General features: G+C 40.2%; 1 protein-coding gene across 1 annotated transcript; it reads left to right on the top strand.

Moving 5' to 3' along the window:
* The first annotated feature begins 445 nt into the window (after positions 1-445).
* On the top strand, positions 446-20,000 carry LOC139721430 (F-box only protein 31-like). Its single transcript, XM_071632745.1, has 10 exons — positions 446-495; positions 3,605-3,783; positions 4,499-4,567; positions 12,126-12,202; positions 12,720-12,890; positions 14,413-14,493; positions 15,626-15,753; positions 16,349-16,502; positions 18,559-18,842; positions 19,748-20,000. Exons 2-10 carry the CDS (start codon positions 3,636-3,638, stop codon positions 19,905-19,907), a joined length of 1,272 nt encoding a protein of 423 aa, XP_071488846.1. The 5' UTR covers positions 446-495; positions 3,605-3,635; the 3' UTR covers positions 19,908-20,000.
* Positions 20,001-20,123: the final 123 nt, after the last annotated feature.

Raw genomic sequence — 20,123 nt, 5'->3', positions numbered from 1 at the left:
CTACCCGAAAGTGAGCATGACGTGTACCGAGATCGGGAACATACACATAGACCTAACAGGTCCATGGACGTACTCGTACTCACGCACCTGCTATTACGCAACCGAGAAGTTTACGCTCGTACCAGGGGGCGTGCACGTGCTGGCCGCGCCTGCGGGAAACACGCATGTTTACAATAGTCTCTACGTAAAAATGTATGTACGCTACGCAAAATCTCTTTGACGCTACGATACAGATTGGTATGCACTCTGCACCTGCTTGGTGCATGAATGCAAGAACGTGTACGCCGCAGAAATCGTCTCGCCTTGTATGTAAACTCTTCATGCTAGCTCCGCGCGCTGCACACATGGCACTACAGTGCGGGCATCTGCTAGACAAGTACAGTGTCATCACTCATAATAGATGTGTGCTTGATGCACTTTCTGTATGGTATATTGACCTCCTCTGCAATCGGGCTGTGACGAAAAGCAACGGGGCCGTAACTTCTGTATCACCAAGTAAGTTTTGATAAGTCTCGTGTGTTGATGGAATAAGAATAATATGAATTAGAAATTAGCCGAACAAGTACCCCTAAGTTACTACTTCTCTCTGGCAATACTTAGTCAAGAACTGTAAGGAGCTGGAATTTCCTGTCGTCGGAAGTTGTTTCAGTGCCATCTGCGGGATCATTCTGAAATTGTAACCGACTAGCTAGTACTGGTAACTAGAGTTCTAGTAACACTAACAGTACAGTAGCACTACGGTTGATCACAGTGGCCAGCTAGTCATTTTCTGCAAAGTTATTATGTGCTTGTAAATGTCTGTAAATAAATTGTATTATAATGTAAATAGCACAGTCTGCAAGAAGCTTCAGCCTATTGAAGGAGGCAGACTTAATCAGAAGAAGAAGAAGAAGTCGACCTCTAGACTATGTGGTAGAATCAGTTAGTTACACTGCGGTGACCCAGCTCAGGTCGGGGACACGGACCACGGTGTCCCTCCGTCCGGCCTTCGTGTCCGGTTTCCTTGGTGCAGCAGCTGCTCGCTTTTAAGTCTGCCGGATGCCTGCACCTTGTCAATGCACATTGTCAATTGTAGTCCCGGCCCCTGGGTACCCGGGAATGGCCGGGACTTGCATCCCACTGCACTTGCAATTTTCGGATGTTACACCACCTGGCCAAGTCCTGGCCAAGTCTCCGACAGGTCGGGCAAAATTTTCACGGAAATCCCCCGCTAAGTTTCTGGCAGGCCGGGCATATTTGCATAGAAATCCCCGACCAAGTCCCGACCCTCAAGGCCCGGTCACACTGCCCAAAAGTCGCATAAACGCACGAAAATTACCGATGAATTTGCGCAAGAACTACGGAAATATCACTAAAAAATCACTAAACCATACACTTTCAGCGCATAGGCACTCAAAGGCCCCAAATAGGGCGAATTCGTGGTTGTGCGCGACGACTGAAGTCCACGGAAAATCACGCATAATCTGTGCTTTATCACTAATGAATTGCGTATGAATCACGCATGATTCGCACATTATGAACTTGATAGCGACAACATTTTCGCAAACGATCACCGATATTCCATGCATATTTCGTGCATTGTTCGCGTAAGAACAATGCAAACTACGCAAAAATTACGTAAACAGCGCAATACTGTGTAAACTTTTACGCGAAGCCGAGGTTTGAGTTTTGAGCTGAGGCCGAGTTTTGAGTTTTTGAGGCCCTGTCACATTGCCCAAAAGTCGCGTGAACGCATGAATCACGTGAGAAATTCGAGCCTTTTACGCGATACATGCGCGATTTGCGCCTTTCATGAGATAATTTGTCTGACGTGGAACCTTCGTAGTTAGTCAGCTGATGTGCACCGGATCGGCGCTTTACGCGATTATTCCGGGTTTTGAGCAGCTCAAAATTCGGCTTTGCATAAAGTATACGCAGTATTGCACTGTTTTACATAATTTTTGCGTAGTTTGCGTAATTCTTACGTGAACAATGCGCAAAATATGCGTGGAATATCAACAATTGTTTGCGAAAATGTTGCCACTAGATATCGCGTTCACCGACGACTTTCCACTAACGATTAGCAGACATAAATAATGCCTGCCATTTGGTTGGAGCGAATTTCCCCCGACAAGCCCCGGTTTATTCCCCACCCACCTGGGCAAAATAAGTGAATCTCCCCTGACAAGTCCCGGTCCAGTCCCGACCCACCGGGGCAAAATAATTGAATTTCCCCCGACAACACCCCGGTATATCCCCGACCCACCGGGGCAAATTGAGTGGATTTCCCCCGACAAAGCCCAGTCTATTCCCGACCCACCTGGGCGAAAAAAAAATGCTGAAATCCTAGCCCAACTTGGTTGCAAGTCCCGGCCATCCCCGGGTACCCAGGGGCCGGGACTACAATTGGCAAGTGCATAATTCTAGCATTTAATTGCTACAGAAAGGAAATATGGAGTTTTGTGTACTGTGGTAAATTTTACCCTTTTTTGTTTCTTTGTTACTTTGTCAGTTGATGTGTCAACAATGCTAATCCTGACCCTAATCCTAAGCTGAGTAAACTCTAACCCTAATCCCAAAGCTACCTAAATTTAATCATGTTATTTCTACATAATAGAATTAATACATCTAGTGGGGGTACATACTATATGCGGAAGTCTTGCCTAAGTTGTGAATGTGAAGACCTGTTTTTTGTGTTTTTGTGTTTTGTTTTGCTGTTTTGCAGTCTGTACAGTTCAGTTTAGAGCATAGGATTTGTTGTTTACTATGCTTGTCAGCTGATTGTGCACAAATTCGTAAGCCCAAAAATGTGAGGACTTTTTTTTGTTTGTTTCATTTTTGTCTGTTTTTTTGCTTTCCGGCTGATAAGCTGATTGGGCACCACAGGTTGTATTGGGCACCATAATGTGATTTGGCACCACAATGTATTTTCATGTGTGTGTTTTTTTTTTTTTTTTTTTTTTTGTTCTGCTTGTCAGCCGCATTGGCGGGGCAGCATAATTCGTAGTCCAACAAAAAATTGAGGACCTTCTTTTTTTTCTTTTTTTTCCGCTTGTCAGTTGTCAGCTGATTAGGCATGTAATTGGTTGACATGATGTGACATAATTTCATTGAAATTTAGCATAATTTTAGGCCGCTTCAAGCACGATCCCTTTTTTTTCTCTGGTCACTCTGCGTCCAATCCGCCATTTGCGCCATTCTCTCCTCTTCCTCCTCTTCTTTTTCGAAATACTCCCCATCCAATTAAAGCATGCTTGACTGCCTGAGACTTGACTGCCTGAGCAGGGCTTACACTTCAGACAGTGATAATAATTATAGTCCGGACTCCAGGGGCAGTTTTTCTTTTTCCAGCCGAGTACTGACCACCATTGGTGTATTGTCATTACTTGTGCTTGTCAAATGCCCAGATGAAAAGTGCAAGTAAAAAGATCACTACAAATTTTATGTGCTGCTAAAAGAAGGCAGGAGATGCTTTACAAAGTCTAATTTGTTGCACCCCCTTCTTGAAAATCTCTGGGAAGAGGTGCTATACTTGGTGGTAAAGATTTCCCTAGTTGCCACTCAAGCCAGTGTTAACAACCTTCTCTTTTTAAACCAACGATATGTTCACTTTTTGTTCTCACAGGTGACCATTGCCAACAGACAGTCCAATAAAGATGGATATGCACACTTTGCCACCAGAACTTCTCATTGGCATTTTCAAAAAGCTACCAGGGAAAGACTTGGCCAGCATCGCGATGACTTGTAAGAAATTCAGAGAAACATCACTGGTTGACTCCATCTGGCTCTTTAGATGTATAGAAGGTGAGGATGTTAATGCTGTATCCACCATATACTGTTAAACATAATGTATTCGCGGCACGAAAATTTTGCGAATTGGAGCCGGCGGCCTTTCTTGCAACATGAATTTTTTGCAACTTGCCGCTGGCATCTAATGCCTATTGTGTAGGCAAGAACTTTCGCGTGCATTTTAATTTCGCGAATGTTGCCACTCGCGAAATTCGCGAACATTCCTCGTTTTACAGTATTTAGAGAGTCTAATTTTTCGTGAATCAGAACTTCCCAACAGTTTTACGAGTCAAGATCATGGATTACAGTATATGAATGGAGATATGTCACATTCGTGTTGAGATCAGAGTTAATGATTTTGCATGTTGTTAAATTTGTGAATAGAACTTGACTTGAGAATTTCACAGAAATAGAAGCCTCAGAAAATATATGGCGTATACAGTGATCATTGAGAAAGATTGAGACCAAAAGTTTCATGCATAGTTAACAAAGTATCTTCCATTCGGCACAATGAATAAAGTCCACACATTCCACTGAATTCTAGAAGCCTGATGTCGTTTTTTTTTTCTATCAAAATATGCTGATAACATCTGCCCTATTTCTCTTACTATACGAGTCAGAGACTGATCTGTGATAAAGATGATTTTTGTTGTATCTCAATTGCGGACCGTTAAATATGAAGAGATTTGATTTATATAACTGATCATTTTCTGTCCTGATTTCATCCTAGAGTATGATGTTGGCCCAGATGAGATAGAAGGAGCCAATATTGAGTCTTGCAGGGATTTCTATACCAAAGGTAGGCCTACCGGTATTAAATTTTCATAACCTTTCATGCTATACTCTTATGTGCTGAGAAATAGTAGGACTCGGAGTGACATGTGGGACTTTTGACTTGTATCACTTTGCAGCAACATGCTAATACTTTTGAGAGCACATGGTCAAACTTGGCAATACACTAAGTGTCATGCCAAAAAGTGATAATATGCTGAAAGTAAGAATAAGTACTGAAAATTGATAATATTTGTGTCTGTGTCTGCCCACTTACTTAAACTCTGTAAGTACAGCTCATTGACTGCACTATTAAACATTAAAAAACTAGAGAAGCACTCTGAGAGTGTAGACCTCTGCCAAGCAGCTTATTTCTACCAGTGATCTTGGGATTCTTGTTCTTCCATAAAGATCTGATTTCCGCCCGTACGTATGCATGCTGAAAATGGCCTGAATTCCCAATACAGAAGCCTTTTGTTTCATCATCAACCCTCAGCTGCGCGGCGCGCCTCGCCCTAGCAGAAACTAGATCATGGCACGCACTTTAGTGCACGCATGAAAACCTAAAAAATGCGCAGCTTGAACTCCCAAGTTCATTGACCCTACCTGCCAAAATATCGAAAATCCTTCATAAAATCCATAAAAGTTCTCGGATCACTCCCAAAATTTAATCATCTGTTCCTTGTGTCATTCTCAGTCTTTGCTGCAAGTTTCATCCAAATCTGTTCCCAATTTTTTGAGTTATTTTGCACAAGGACAAACAAATGGTAATGAAAACATGACCATCTCCCTGATATAAAACCAGACGTCATCTAAAACCCTAGATGACCCCAAGAGACATTTTGCACATACATTCAGGCACAATATTTCTCTATGCAATATGATGAAATGTCAAGTTGTAGCTCCCACCCCGAGTACCATGTCATGGAAAGAAAAAGTTTGCCGTTTTGACTTTTGTGTTGGAGAGTTGGGCACAATAAAACCAAACTAGGTTGACACAGTAGAGACACTAGCAATAAAATGTCTTCCTTGTCTAAGCACCTGACTAATGAGCCTCTAATTCTTTATTGCATGCATGCTGCTGTTTGTGCGGTCACACAAAGTAGCTGCTTCAGCTCATGCATATTCATACATATTCATGCATGTTCATACATATTTATACATATTCATACAGCAGACATTCTTTTGTAGGAAGAACAAAGTCGGGCTTATAGTTTCTTTTCTCTCATTCGTGCTCTCCCAATTCTGCTGTTGTCTTGCCACCATTTTCCCTTGTGTTGTTGAAGAGAATGTTAAACTGCTCTTGTCAAAACTACTCCACATAGCTCTGATGCAAACTTACCACTCCAGGTGCCTGTTTCATTAAGAGTTGTGATCAATCTTACGCACAATTTATTGAGCGTAACTAGGTGAATTGAGCATAAATCCTGTTTCATGAAGACACTTATGCTTGATTTCAAGAAAAATTCAGGTATAACTTTTAATAGATTGAACATTACTTGCAATCCAATCGCAAGGTTGTTTATGAAACGCAATTTGCGATTGATCGCTACTTATGCTCAATCTACTGTATATGAAACAGGCCCATGCAAATGTAATTCCCCCTATACCACTATCTGTTGCCACCAGCTGTGACTACCAACTACCTAGAGGAGCTCCTGTTGAGATTATTCTTTATAGGGTATCACAGCATTACCATGATTGGAATCTTCACCTGTGATTGGAGACTATGATGACATTGTCTATGCCACTCAAAGAAAGGAATTAAAGGACTCTAAGCCATGAAGTGCAGTAAGAATTGTGTATGAGAATATATTCATATCATTGCTTCTTTCAAAAACATCTCTCCTTGAATCTTATACTCGGACATCACTGAAAGTATAGCATATACTGAGTACACTGTATTAAGTCATGTGATTGGTAACATCAGTTTTAGAAGAACCGTGACTTCTGACCTTCTGTGTGTGAGATTACATACCACCAGTAATTCTCAGCTGATTTTATTTCTGCGTGACACAAGATTGTTACAAGTTTGTTTTGTGAAGGATTGTTGGTCACTTGATAGCCTCTGCACAAAGTGCTGGCACTTATGTAACAGCTTACTAGTACCTTGTTGCAATCTGGTCTGGTTAGGAAAGTTTTACAACACACATATTTGCCTCAGTAAGTATTGTGAAAACATCATTGTGACACTTGAAGTCTGCCAGAAGATTGCATCAATATCATTAATTCTCTTCATACATGAAAGCTGCATTGTTTGTTTTTGTTTGTTTTATTATATCCACTATGTGTCTGCTTGAATATTTGCAATTGAAGTACATTATCCATGACTGCAAGTGAAAACATAGTTCTGGTAAGGGTTTGAGAACCCTTCTTGCACCATTTCATATTTGCTTGCAATATATCGAAAGAGTCTACCAAGAAACTTACCTGGCTGACGCAATTTGCCGGGATGGTGAGCTGTTTCGGAGTATTTTGAAATAAAAAATAAAAGTCGGTATACCGACTTTTATATCAGAAGGATCCAGGTTAACTTGGTGTCATGGACAACTCGGCCCTATTTCAGACAATTTATATGCAGTTGGTGATTGCCAAAATCTGTACATAGGTATTTTTCTCAGCGTTGGTTTGTTCGTTTGTTTGTCTGTATGTGAAGTAACTCAAAAACTTGTGTACGGATTTCGATGAAACTTACAGGAAAGAGAGATGATTAAATTTTGGTAGTGATCGACGAATTTTATGAATTTTTGAAGGATTTTTCATCTTTTTGCCAATAGGTTCAATGAACTTAGGAGTTCAAGCTGCGCGTATTTGAGGTTTGCATACGTGCACTAAAGCGCATGGTCTGCGCGAGGCGCTGCACATGCGCGCAGCATGCTGGAAGCTGATGAGGTAAACACAAGGCTTTTGTATCATTAGTGGGACTCACACTTATACAGATCTTGAGATATGGATCGTGATCGTTATCTCAGTATTTTGCACATGTGAAGTGGCAGTGGGGAAATTGGGCAATTTTCAGCATGCGTGTATGGGTGGAAATGACCTGTTTGGTAGAGGTCTGTGCTCTCAGAGTGTTGTTTGGTTAAAATCATCATTGGTTGATATATTTATTGTTATTATCATCACCATCATAATCATTATCGTTACTGTTGCTGTTGGTATCATTATCAGTGGTAATATCATCATTACTGCAATCATGATTAGGTGACAACTGTACTTCTAGAAAAAATCACTGTGTTAGACAATTATTTGTGCATTGGGTGAGTATAAACATTTGATCTAACTAGTCAGGGAGGGAGGGGGGAGGGGGAGGGAGGAAACCCGTACGGGGGAGGGGGGTGGCATTTCATGAAGCGTTTTGTCTGACAAACTTGTCAGACAAATTTGCTCTCAGCCAGTCAGATGCAAGGATTTCAATAGCTTATAACAGTTTGTCAGAAAAAATATCTGACAAAACACTTTATGAAATGCCCCCCAGGTAGCAGTACATGTATGTGTAAATGGAGCTTGTGCAAATGAAGGCAAACTTAAAAACAAAGCAGGCCTATCATGCTCATCTTCTGGCCAGAAGTGAGCATTGTGAAGCAGTGCTGTGGTACTCTACCAAAGTCTTAACTCTTAACGTGCCATGGTCGCCGAACGGCGACCTTAGTGCTGACGTGCCATGGTCGCCGATCGGCGACAAAGAAGAGCGCGAAAAACATTGATTATTTAAGTTCTTATGGTACCATAATGTGTTACACCAAGAAACTGACAATGATATTTACTGGTAGCTGACTAGCATAGCCATCGTTTTCACCAAAAATATGAGTATGCTTACATTGGAAAATTTTGAGTAAATACATGATTTTTCGGCTAGATGTATTTTTTTCGCGTCGGGAAAATCCGCAGCGAGCGCACCCTCTGCGAGATGTGTATAGATCAAAAGTCTCATTGGTAAACCACGCGTGTGTATGCTATTTAATCTGAGTGTATTGCCTATGCGGTTCCAGTTGTATTGTTCCGCTTGGATGCTGTCCGGCGGGAAGCTGCTTTGATTTTGTCCCTCAAAGACGGTAAGCTTGCGTTCGTCGGTCAAGTCTTTCATCCTTTTATTTTGGTGAACTTCACTAATCGTCCCCACGCTAGCATACAAAAGAAGAAGACGCTTTTGTTCTTGTCTTATGCACGTGTGCAGTGAACGGAAAGTAGACCTGTAAACTATGCCGCTTGGTACCACACGTACTTCGTAGTTTGTTTTGGCGTGATTACTTTCTCCTAGTTCGAAGCGAAATGAAATTCAAAGTAGAAATCTAGTGTTTCGGAATTTCAGACAAAATATAGATCGCAAAAGATGAACATTATTTTGCTTAGTTCAGTTTAAAAATTGTAGGCAGCGTTCGCAAAGAGCGAATAGAGCTGTTGTTTTGAGCGACGACATGCAAATAGTACAAATACTAATCAACACTGGTTTTGACCCAAAACCGATTTTTTTTTTCTCAAACTTACGAAAGTGACTGGAACTGTAATTTTAGCGCAAACTGGCTGTATTGGTTTTACTCCACCGATATGAAAGTACATTATAGAGCCTGATTTTCTATATGTATGTGACGATGTGCACGTGAAAATCAGTCAAACTATGTTGTTTTCCATGTACTGGTTTTTGTTTTTGTGCTTGCGTCCACGGTTGCATTTTTTTTTTCTTTGAGGGTTTCTCTTCAATTGGTCTTCATACTGTACCTCTTTCGGCATGCCTTCTCTCTTATTATGTTGCTTCTTCTTTTCTCTATACATTTTGAAGAAAACTAGTTTTCACGCATTGAGCGTATCTCCGTATCCGTAAAATTTGTCATTGTCCTGCCGTATTTTGGAGGATGTTTTGGTTCTTGTAGCTTTCCGGCTATAAATAGCGTGTAAATAACATTGGCTATGGGAACAGTAAATGTCTCTAACTACGTACTCTCGAATTAGCGACCAGAATCGTTGCGAACGTCAAGAATATTTATCTTATTTCTTTTGGCCAAAAACAAAAACAAAATCAAAACAAACAAAAAAGAACCATCGACAGTCGATTGGTGTATTATAGAAATTGTTTACTCAACCACGCAAAATGATCAATAATTATTTATCATTTCATGATAACAAAAATCGAAGCTGTATCGTTTATCGCCAAGCAATGATGCAGACACAATCCCTACAGCACAGTCTCGATAAAGTAGAACAGAATTCGATCAGTAATTCGTAGACAGCCAATATCAAATTCGCAAACGGGTTTTCTTGTTTGATTTTGATTTCAACTGTTTAGGAAGCTCGAAACCTATAATTTGATAGGTTTCCAAATATTCATCGCTCAGTGAGACACAGAATTAAAGTATATTTACGCATTTATGTTATTTGTTGAGCTTTGCTTATCGTTTATCCTACCTCTTATAGAAACGTGTTATTTTCCCCGAGTCGCAGGTGAAGAGGAAAATGTTCAAACTCAAGCAAATCCATCAAAGTTATTATTACGTAGGACTTTAGATAAGAGAGAGAGGGAGAGAGAGAGAGAGAGAGAGGATGCAAAGTAACATCAAACTATTTGTTAGCATGCAGATTTTGAAAACTTCAAACTCAGATCCCGCTGTTCAGTCCTTGGAGTAAAACAGTGTTGGAGATCACACAAAAAAAGAAAGAAAGAAATGTCGGATGATGCTGCTTCATGAAAACTGTGTCACAACGCAATGAAGGTACGAATTCAAGTACGGAACTAACATCCATCGGCTATTATAAACCAATGAAGGAACTTCAACAGTAGAGTGATCGATGTTATGATTTCCATGAACGTTCAAAATAATTCTGATGGTTACAAATCGCTCGGTATGAAACCTATATTGGCAGGCGCTATAGAGAATTCTGACGCCATGTGAAAGTATGGAATGTGCCGTTGAATAATGTCATATTCAGATAATCAAATGTTTCACGGCGAATGAGACTAAAGACAATCAAAGACAGCAAACATTGAAAAAGCATACCAGCAATGTAAAACGTGATTTTATACTTGTCGGCACCTACAGTTTTGTCTTCTTGTCACCAATTTTGCTATGCAGATCAGGCCTACTGTCAGGGGGCTTTTGATTCTTTTTAAGTGTTATTTGTACCGTAATGATTTTGTTGAATGTAATTGCATTGTTCGCTCCTTCATCATGATATGTGTAAAGCTGCCTTTCCTTTCACTGTTTATCTGTGTCATGTTTTAGTGTCTTGTCTCAATTCGTTGTTATTTTCGCTGTTCTGATCGGGCTTTTGGAAATTTCAAATCTGACTGAATTCATTCGTTTGCAAGATTCAATTACTTCACAACTCTGGCCGCATAGTTCACAAGTACAGCGCTATTGAACTTTACTATTTCAAAGTGAGATGATCGTTTCGAGAATGAGAGGGCTCCTCCCAACGTAGCGCTATTTTACCGAATCATGAAATGAATGGTGAGCTTTTCAGTTGCACGCACATGGCTTCAAACACCAGCGCTGGGCTTACAAGCACGTGGTGTGCTGCTCCGAGCGACTGACCTCGTGGTGCTGAGATTGAACTGGTTTTCTAGCCAAACCCACTTTACTTTGATTTCTCTGGATTGGCAATAAACACAAAAGTGGTATACTACCGTGAATTAACTTTGTTATAACATTTTGGTAATGTTGTGATCGGATGGACAGTGGCTGGCAATAGGTTGATCGGATCAACATTCTTGATTGATACAGCGTTAGACAAATAAAAACCGGAAGGCGTGTGCACTTTTATCGGTCAGATCACGGCAGCATCTTCGCTTTCGATCAGGAGTCATGTTCATCCTTCAAGCTGCCCCTAGCAACCGCTAGTGTGTATTGTACTCAATCAGTACTCGGATGATCTCCGCCGTTACCAAGGAATTGCGCGCGCACAAATCCTCGCTGACAAAGGCCTGCCGATTTCAATAGAGTGCGCCCGCCCGTAGTCCGCATAGACAAAAGAAGGATTAGAGGGTGCTTCCTTCTCAAGTGGACAAAAGACACTTTCCAGGGCCCGGGACAATTAGTTTAGTTTCAAATACAGGATCTGGGACTAAAGGACTCAGATTTGGGAATGAATTACTGAGGCAGAAAGAGAAATTGCTAAGACAAAATAAACCGCTTGTATCTTTGGAATCATACAATTCTAGAAGACAATTTTGCTATCATTTGAAACGGGAGATGTAGCTCTAAAACTTTCTCACAGAGTCAAGGGAGCGTTCTATTGAAGAAAAACCACGACTGACTCTTTCTTTTCATACTACACAAAAAATTCCAATAATTTTTTGATGATATTATTCATTTCTGCAATATTTCAAGTTCAGATAGATATTACGGAAAACTGACTACATGGCACGAAAGAACAATCATTTCTTGATATTTGTTGTGTAGAACTCAATTCAAAACAGTCGATAGTTTGAAAGATATGGCAGTTTTAAATTACATTGTCAGTCCAGTTTCGATACATTCTGGCCTTAAGTAAAAACCTCTGGCACGTTAGGGGTTTTGGGCCTGGCACATTAAGAGTTAAATGCCTCTTTTTGTGTAAAACCATAACCTGACCTTTCTTTCACACAACAGTGCTTTATCCTTATGGTCATCTACTTGGTGTGTGGCAACCACAGATGGGGCCATATGGGGGACTTGTCAAAATTCAGGTAATTGGACACTCATATAAATTTTGCCCTATGGCTCTTAAACAACCCAAGAAATTCATATTTCTGCTCTGCACTGAGAGGACCAAAGCAGTGGATAATTAAAGCTTCTAAAGTAGTAGGTGCATGTATTTTCTGTTGATCCAGAAGCCATAAAATTATGTACCACAATTTCACATCATATCAACAGTTCATTTATATAGATTTACATCACATAACCCATGTTTAATTGTTTCTGTGAAGCTCCAATGACTGTTGTGGCTCTTGTGTTTGTGGATAATTGACTCCTAGGGTTCAGCAGACTGAAAGAATATTGCCATGTCATCCTCTCAATTTGTGATTGTGTGATGCGTTGTGCATGCTGTTCATCGCAGAGCAATAAACGAAGAAATTGAAATGTAAGATTTTAAGACAGTTCATCAGTTGCGACTAGTAGGAACCATGGGTTGCAATGTTGTTGTTTAAAAAAACAACACACATTTTCATAGGATTGATATGAATTTCTGTGTACATTCCACAGGTTATGGCAGGTATATTGACTGCATCAAGGTACCTGGTTCCGCCTGATCCAAAGGTGTATCTTCCACTGGGGGTCAAAAAAGTCTTCACGATCGGCTTGAGTGAGGAGGGTCCGGCTGAGATCCTGTGTTTAAAAGGCAATAAAGGGAGTCACAAACTTGCTATCAAACCAGTGAGTATATCATGCACTTTACACTCTGTAGAGTCAGAAATGTATCTCCAGCTAGATCCATGTTTGATTACAAACAAATCATGTTTATATCCAAATGCTTAAGTATGTTGCTGTCATCAGATCGAATGTTATTGTTCACGGAAAGGTTTGTACGCCATTCATACTTATAGGAAACCAAAACCCAAAGAGAAATTAAATGTGGATTGGGTGAAAGCAACAACAGCACATCAGTGAAAGTTTTAGGAAAATCAGGCAATTAATGAAAAAGTTATGAATCTTCAAAGTTTTGGTGTTGGAACCACCGTATAAGGAGACTACTTGAGTTTGTGACGTCATGTGTGGACAACAATAAAGAAAATATAAAGAAAATTGATCATGCTTTCACTTTTCTAGCGTAATCAACAAAATCAACTCAAAAGTACAGACAAGTTTGCAGACAGTAATGTCTTGAACCCAGAAAATCTGATGCTCATTTGAATGAGTATCATATCCTGCATAATCGAAGCATGTTGCAATGATTTCCTTTTAGTACAGGGCAGCCATTTTGGAAAGGAATTGGGGTCTCTCCCGTTATGGGCCTTGTAGTTACGTCACTGTGCAAACTAAAACTGATATAGCGCACTGCCCAATTGTTACACGGGAAACTCTAATGTGCTTTGAAAAAGTAATGTGAAATCAAGATTTGACTCCTGTAATGAAAAGAGCCTGAGGCAAGAACTATTCAATTAGGAAAAATAAGTTTTAGCACTGAGTATTTATACACATAGAGCTTCAAAAAATTTCTCCAATTGCCTGACTTCAAATTGGCTTTGTGCATGCTGTAGAAACTGAATTTCAGATGTTTTGGTCTAACTTTAAGCTCTCAATACTAGGATATAGGCAGGGAGGTGGCCACCTCCCTGATATACATGTAGGCCTACCCATTGTATATAAAACTTTCTACAAACAAATTGATGATGATAATAATGATATATCAATCAGTGCTTATGTTTGTGTAAGATTTCATCTATACCAGAGCTACGCTTTTTGATCAATATTGAGATTGAGAGTTTGACAACCAATTGACAAATTTCTCAAACAAGCTATAACAAATGTTGGTTTTTAATCAATTAAAGGGATTGTGTAGTTTTGGCTAGGATGGGGCTTTGTATTTCCAATATTAATATAGAAATCACTTATGAAATGTAAAAGAGCATGTAATTCAAAGTCAAATTGGAAGTTTACTTGATCAAAATTGGTTTTGAAATGGCTGAGATATCCTAAAATGGAGAGGTCCTAATAAAAAGGTGGAACCCATCTTTTACTAGGACCTTTTTTTTTTTTTGGATTTTATTTTCATCAAATAAACTCTGAATTCCTCTTGGAATCGTATGCTGTTTCACATTTCATTAGTGGTATTAGTCATCTTGCGAAAAATCAAAATCTGAATCCCCCATCTTAACCAGAAGTATGCCATCACTTTAAATCAATACAATCCGTTTAAAGCATTGTTGTTCCATTTTCCCATATTTCATTCCAACAGAGTCCAACCACTCCCAACAAAGAATTCACCATCAAGTGCTGCAAACCAGAAAACCACAAATCATTGCGGAAGGGAAGAATAGTAAGTTGGGCACCCACTTTATTGGAATGTTTGAGTAATTCATGCAAAATATTAATGGCACAAAAATAAAAATGTGTTAATAATATGCTCACATATTTAGCGCATGTGAAATCATGTTTAACAATACTTGTTGCTGTGGGCAAATTCAAAAACATTCTACATGCATCAACACTCTACTGAGTACTAAATAGGCGTTTTCACATCAGCCCGATGTTTCGAAATAGCGCGCTATTTTCGGACTTGGGAAATTAAAAGATATCTCGAGCTTGGATTTTTATCGGGCTGATGTGAAAACTCCTAATATTACCTGTAATCAGAAGAGAATGCCCACCTTTGCTGCAGTTTGCTATACGAACAGTATGCACAGGATGCACAGGTCTGAATGTCATTTCAGATTGTGTGCATTAGGTAACTATGGAATTTTCTAACCCATGAGGTGCACTCTTAAAACTAGATTCCATAGTTACTACATGCACAATCTTCCTAATGATGCACGAAAAGACATGTCTATCATATGCTTTATAGAACAACGAATGTAATTTTGCCAGAAATCCATTGTTTTTATCATATTTCCAACAATTACTGATGCTTTACAAATTTACTTGGTGCGTTTTTTCCCCCTGTTTGCTAATGATGTAAACCATGTGTCAGTACTTACTGGATGCATGAAAATTTACCGAATTCATGGCTAGCTATCTCTTGCCAAGTGTGTGTAAGCTTGCTACATGCACAAACTCTTGCTACTTGTTATTATATTACTGGATGCATGACCAGCCATCTCTTGCCAATTGCACAAACTCTTTGCTTCAAGTGAGCGTGATAACATGTTGACAGTGTCTATCACTAGTGGTCTAGGGGGGTGTTTCATCAACGTTTGTCAGCGCTGACAACTTGAATCACCATAGTAACAGTCAGTGACCAGAGCATCTCAGCCAATCAAAACCAAGGATTTTGCTGAAATTGTCAGCGCTGACAAACGTTGATGAAACACCCCCCTGATGATCATTTGATAGTGAAAATGCAGCCAGCAAAATCTGATGCATGGCACGCGACCAATGAAATTGCAGAATTTTCTTGACCCGTTCTGTAGCGTTTAGTTTTAGCGTCATCGGTTGTCCCTTCTTCTCCACAGAATCTCCATGAACTGCGGGTTTGGATCCAGGAAGAGGAAGGGAGGGAGGAGGGAGATCTCTTCTCCCATGAGTTTGACCACCACGTGGAACTTCTACGCATGAAGTACATGAAACTCAACGAATTTGAGTGAGTCATCTCTAGAAAGAATCTCTCTTCATTCTCTTATTTTGATTTACTGAAATAAATTTCAAAGAAAATAGTGAAACAAATGACCAAAAAAACAAACAAAACAAAGCAAACAAAAGAAATGTTCAAATAAAAAAGGATATAAAATGCTTCTGTGTTGCTCACATTTTTTTACACTGCCCCTAGTAGGTCAGTAAAGGAAGACTTGCCACTTCATCTGTTTCAAATCCTGTTAATTTACGTAAATTAAAAGCATAGTTTCTTCCTCAATGACACAATGAAATAGGCCAAAACTTACTCAAATCTCCATGACAACAAGTGAAAAATCATGACAGCTGTGGTACTTGTGTTATTAAAATCAGTGCATGTGCACTTCTCTGCTGACTATCATTGTTGATACCGTTTTGTTATTGTTCGTATTCATATTATGGATGTTATTTTTTGTTATCATCAGTTGAATTGTTGCACTAATTATTGTCAATGTCATCATTATAATCATTATTGTAATCAGTTATTATTTCTGTTGTTAGCTAACATCATCATCATTTTTAAGTACCATCATTTGCATTTCTTGCCTGATTGTAAATGTCCTCAGTTGCACATGCATATACAAGTGCCTCGATCCGCCACATAGGATAGATGTGATGCCCATCCAGCCAGGTCTGTTCAAGGGGACGTATGGTGGACATGGTATTGAGATAATCTACTTGACATATGAAGAGAACAGGCTGCAAGGGTTAAAGGTCACGGTGAGTAAATGTGGTCAAAGGATTTCGCCAGAAGCTGGATTTATCACGTAGCGGATCATCCTTTGGAAGTTGAAACCATGGTTTAGTGGACAGTGCTGTGGACTTCACAAAGCTATGGAGGGTTTGAGTCTAACTGATACTACATCCTTGGACAAGGTTATTAACCTATAATGTCCCTCATAACAAAGGTGTAAAACAACTGAAGACACATTGCTGCAGCTACACTAGGGTATTAATGGTGACAGGGCCTAATGGAAGAGTACTGTAGTTCTTACTGTACACTAAAAAGGAGTCCTCGGTGTTCAAATTAAGTCCATGTCATAATTGTGTAGTGACACTGAAGAGAATGTTTCAATGTCCCAGACATTTGACTCAATCACACATTCATTGAGAGCACAGCCAAAAATATTTCTGACCTGTGGATCTTGCACATTGTTACCTCCGCCAAGGAAGGAGGCCATGTTTTCATCGGCATTTGTTTAGCTGTCTGTTTGCAAAATAGCACAAAAAGTGGTGAATGAATTTGAATTGAACTTGCAAGAAAAGTTGGTAATAGCACAGGGAACAGATGATTCAATTTTTGTAGTGATCTGGGAATTTGTATGGATTTTTGAATGATTTTTTTGTCTTTTGGCAGATAGGGTCTATGAACTTTGAACTATGAGTTCAAGCTTAGTGTATTTAGTGTATTTGAGGTTTGCATACACACTCTTAAGTGTGTGTTCTGCTCATGTGAGGCACCATGTAGCTGGAAGCCGATGATGTTATCAAAAGGTTTCTACATGAAGAAGTTGGGCGGTTTTTCAGCATGCCTGTATGGGTGGAAATTAGCTGCTTGGCGGAGGTCTGTGCTCTCCAAATTCTTGTCTAGTTGATTCACGGGAGGCAGACAAGACAACATTGATTATGTGATCTCTTCACCAATCTGGTGTATGTAGATTCGTTTTTGTCGAGCCCACCGGAGGTGTGGGGAGACTAAGGGATCGCCTGCGGCGTCTGTCCGTCCGTCGTCTGTCCGTAACGCTACAAAAACTTGAATAACTCTCTACTGAGGATTTCAGTTTCAATCAAACTTGGAGGGAAGAGTGGTTATACAAAGTTACACATTTTACCAAGCATGAAGGACACCTCAAGGTCAAAGGTCACAGGTGGAGGTCAATGAACTTTAGGGCTCAATGTTAAGTTTTTAGGGCGCGTTTCGTTTATGGCTCGTAACTTTTGATGTATCTGTCTGTTTGTGACCAAACTTAGATGGTAGATATCCCTTGGGAAGTTGAAGGTTACCACAAGGTCAAAGGTCACATACAGGGGTCAACAAACTTTAAGGGCCCAATGTTAAGTTTTTATGGCGCGTTTTGATTATGGCTCATAACTTTTGATCCCTTTGTCTGTTTGTGCCCAAACTTGGATGGTAGATGTCCCTTGGGAAGTTGAAGGTTACCACAAGGTCAAAGGTCACAGATAGGGGTCAACAAACTTTTTAGGGCCCAATGTTAAGTTTTTATGGCACGTTTTGAATATGGCTCATAACTGTTGATCCCTTTGTCCGTTAGTGACCAAACTTGGATGATAGATGTCCCTTGGGGAGGTGAAGGTCATCACAAGATCAAAGGTCACAGACAGGGGTCAACAAACTTTTAGGGCCCAATGTTCAGTTTTTAGGGCGCATTTCGATTGTAGCTCATAACTTTTGATCCCTTTATCCGTTTGTGACCAAACTTGGACGGTAGATTTCACTTGGGGAGTTGAAGGTCACCACCAGGTCAAAGGTCATAGGCGGGTCAATGAGCTTCTGGGAGTTAGAAAAATATTAATTTCTTGTACGCGAATGGGCGAGACACAATTTGGCACTTGCCTTGTTATTTGAATTGACTTTATATGTTATATACCCAATTCAAATAAATTCTAATTAAAAAACACACACACACACACACGCACACACGCACACACAAACCTGAATATGATAATAGAGTTGAGTTTTACTCTTGATGTCATCTCTACAAAAGCTTCACCTGTGTGATTGATATTCTTGTCTCCTATCTGTCCTTTTTGCCAGGGTGACCCCAATGTCCCAGCCAGCAAGATGTCCATGGAGGTCCACCTAGACAAACCCATGTTCCTCACGTACGAACAACAGCACACTCTGCAAGGCCTGATAGAGCTGGACCTTGACAGTGTCCGGACAGCGCCCTCGTCCAGAGATGGTGATGCTGATGCCGCAGGGGATACGGGCACCTCCCGGGCGTGGCAGCCTTTTGGACTGCCGGTCGAGGTGCATGACAGAGGGATGGACACCCTGCGACGTCAGACAGATGTTCGGCTTGATAGATGTACTCACAGGTAGGACTTTGGATCACATTTTGCCCGTCCTGTTTGTTTCTTTTTCCTAATTTTCATTATCTTTTCTTTCTTCCTTAATCTCTCCTTTCTATCCTGTTTCATTCCCTCATTTCAGTTTATGGTTGTTCTAGCCATGTAATGGATTTTGTGAATGTGTTGTACACTTCAAAATGGTGGGGGTGTTACTCTCTCTCTCTCTTCCAGTCTTTTTCCACTATCTATGATAAATGTTAAAGAATTTTCTTTCTTGTATGGTAATCTTGACATAGGAAATCTTATTATCCATTGTGACAACATCTGAGGCTGACTTTGTCTAAAAGATAGCAAGAAAACAGAAAGTAACTCCTAAATAGTACAGAGCTACTTAGCTTTTTTGTCACCTTTGAGAGTCTTATATTCCTCCGATGTACCTAAAAAATGATGAACTATGACAGATTTTTACCAGTTGCTCCCATTGTACAAATGTATTTGTAAGATCGCAACTGCTGACCTGTAATTTTAACAAACATGTCGGGAAAACAAAGAAGCCAATGGGATTTGAAGCTTTTATCTACTGCTTTTCTGGGCAGCGACACTTCCACCAAATCTGTCATAGCTCATCTTCACACCTCTGCTTTAATAATCTCTTAATTTCAAACAATGGACTAGTTGCTAATCGCAGTGGCGGATCCAGAGGGGGGCGCACTGGGCGAGCGCCCCCTCTTTATTTGTTGTTAAAACAAAAGAAATAAAAAGACAAAAATGAGATGAAACCCAGAATTAGAACCAGAAATATTGTTTGGCCCCCCTTTACAAAATTCCTGGATCCGCCCCTGTAATCGAGCTGCTAGTACGTAGTTTGAGAAAAGCATAATTATCGTTGTTCATTTCTCACCCAATGCCAATGGTAACGTTTCTGCACCAAGGTACTTTGGGACAGGCCTCATAGCAATGCCAGGGTTTCGAGATGCCACCAGGACACCGGCCCACTTCATCGTCTTCTCTGAGGACATCCTTGGTTTCCTGTGGCTGGAACTACGATCACTGAGCATCTACTCTAGGGTCGCTGAAAACATGTGGACGTAGCCCAATGCTTACCATTGCTGGAGAGACTTACAGAGTACATACTGTATATGCCAAATATTCCACAAGGTTTTTATTTTCGCGAATTTCGCGAGTCAGGTGCTATTTGCGAAATTAAAGACATGCGAAAATATTGAGTCTGATCCCGATGTGAATGTGACGTATGCATATACACTTCTCTGTTCAGTACAGGACTCCATGATCATGAATTTAACCACT

The sequence above is a fragment of the Diadema antillarum genome, unplaced genomic scaffold (genome assembly GCF_040938485.1).
Source record: "Diadema antillarum isolate AM-2024a unplaced genomic scaffold, OU_Dant_1.0 scf00000143, whole genome shotgun sequence".
NCBI lineage: Eukaryota > Metazoa > Echinodermata > Echinoidea > Diadematoida > Diadematidae > Diadema > Diadema antillarum.
This window is presented reverse-complemented; position numbering and strand designations above follow the sequence as displayed.

Coding starts and splice junctions, on each gene's coding strand:
- LOC139721430 (XM_071632745.1), top strand. CDS start 3,636: ATGGATATGCACACTTTGCCACCAGAACTTCTCATTGGCATTTTCAAA. Junction 4,568..12,125: donor CAGGGATTTCTATACCAAAG/GTAGGCCTACCG, acceptor TTCACACAACAG/TGCTTTATCCTTATGGTCAT. Junction 14,494..15,625: donor CATTGCGGAAGGGAAGAATA/GTAAGTTGGGCA, acceptor TCTTCTCCACAG/AATCTCCATGAACTGCGGGT.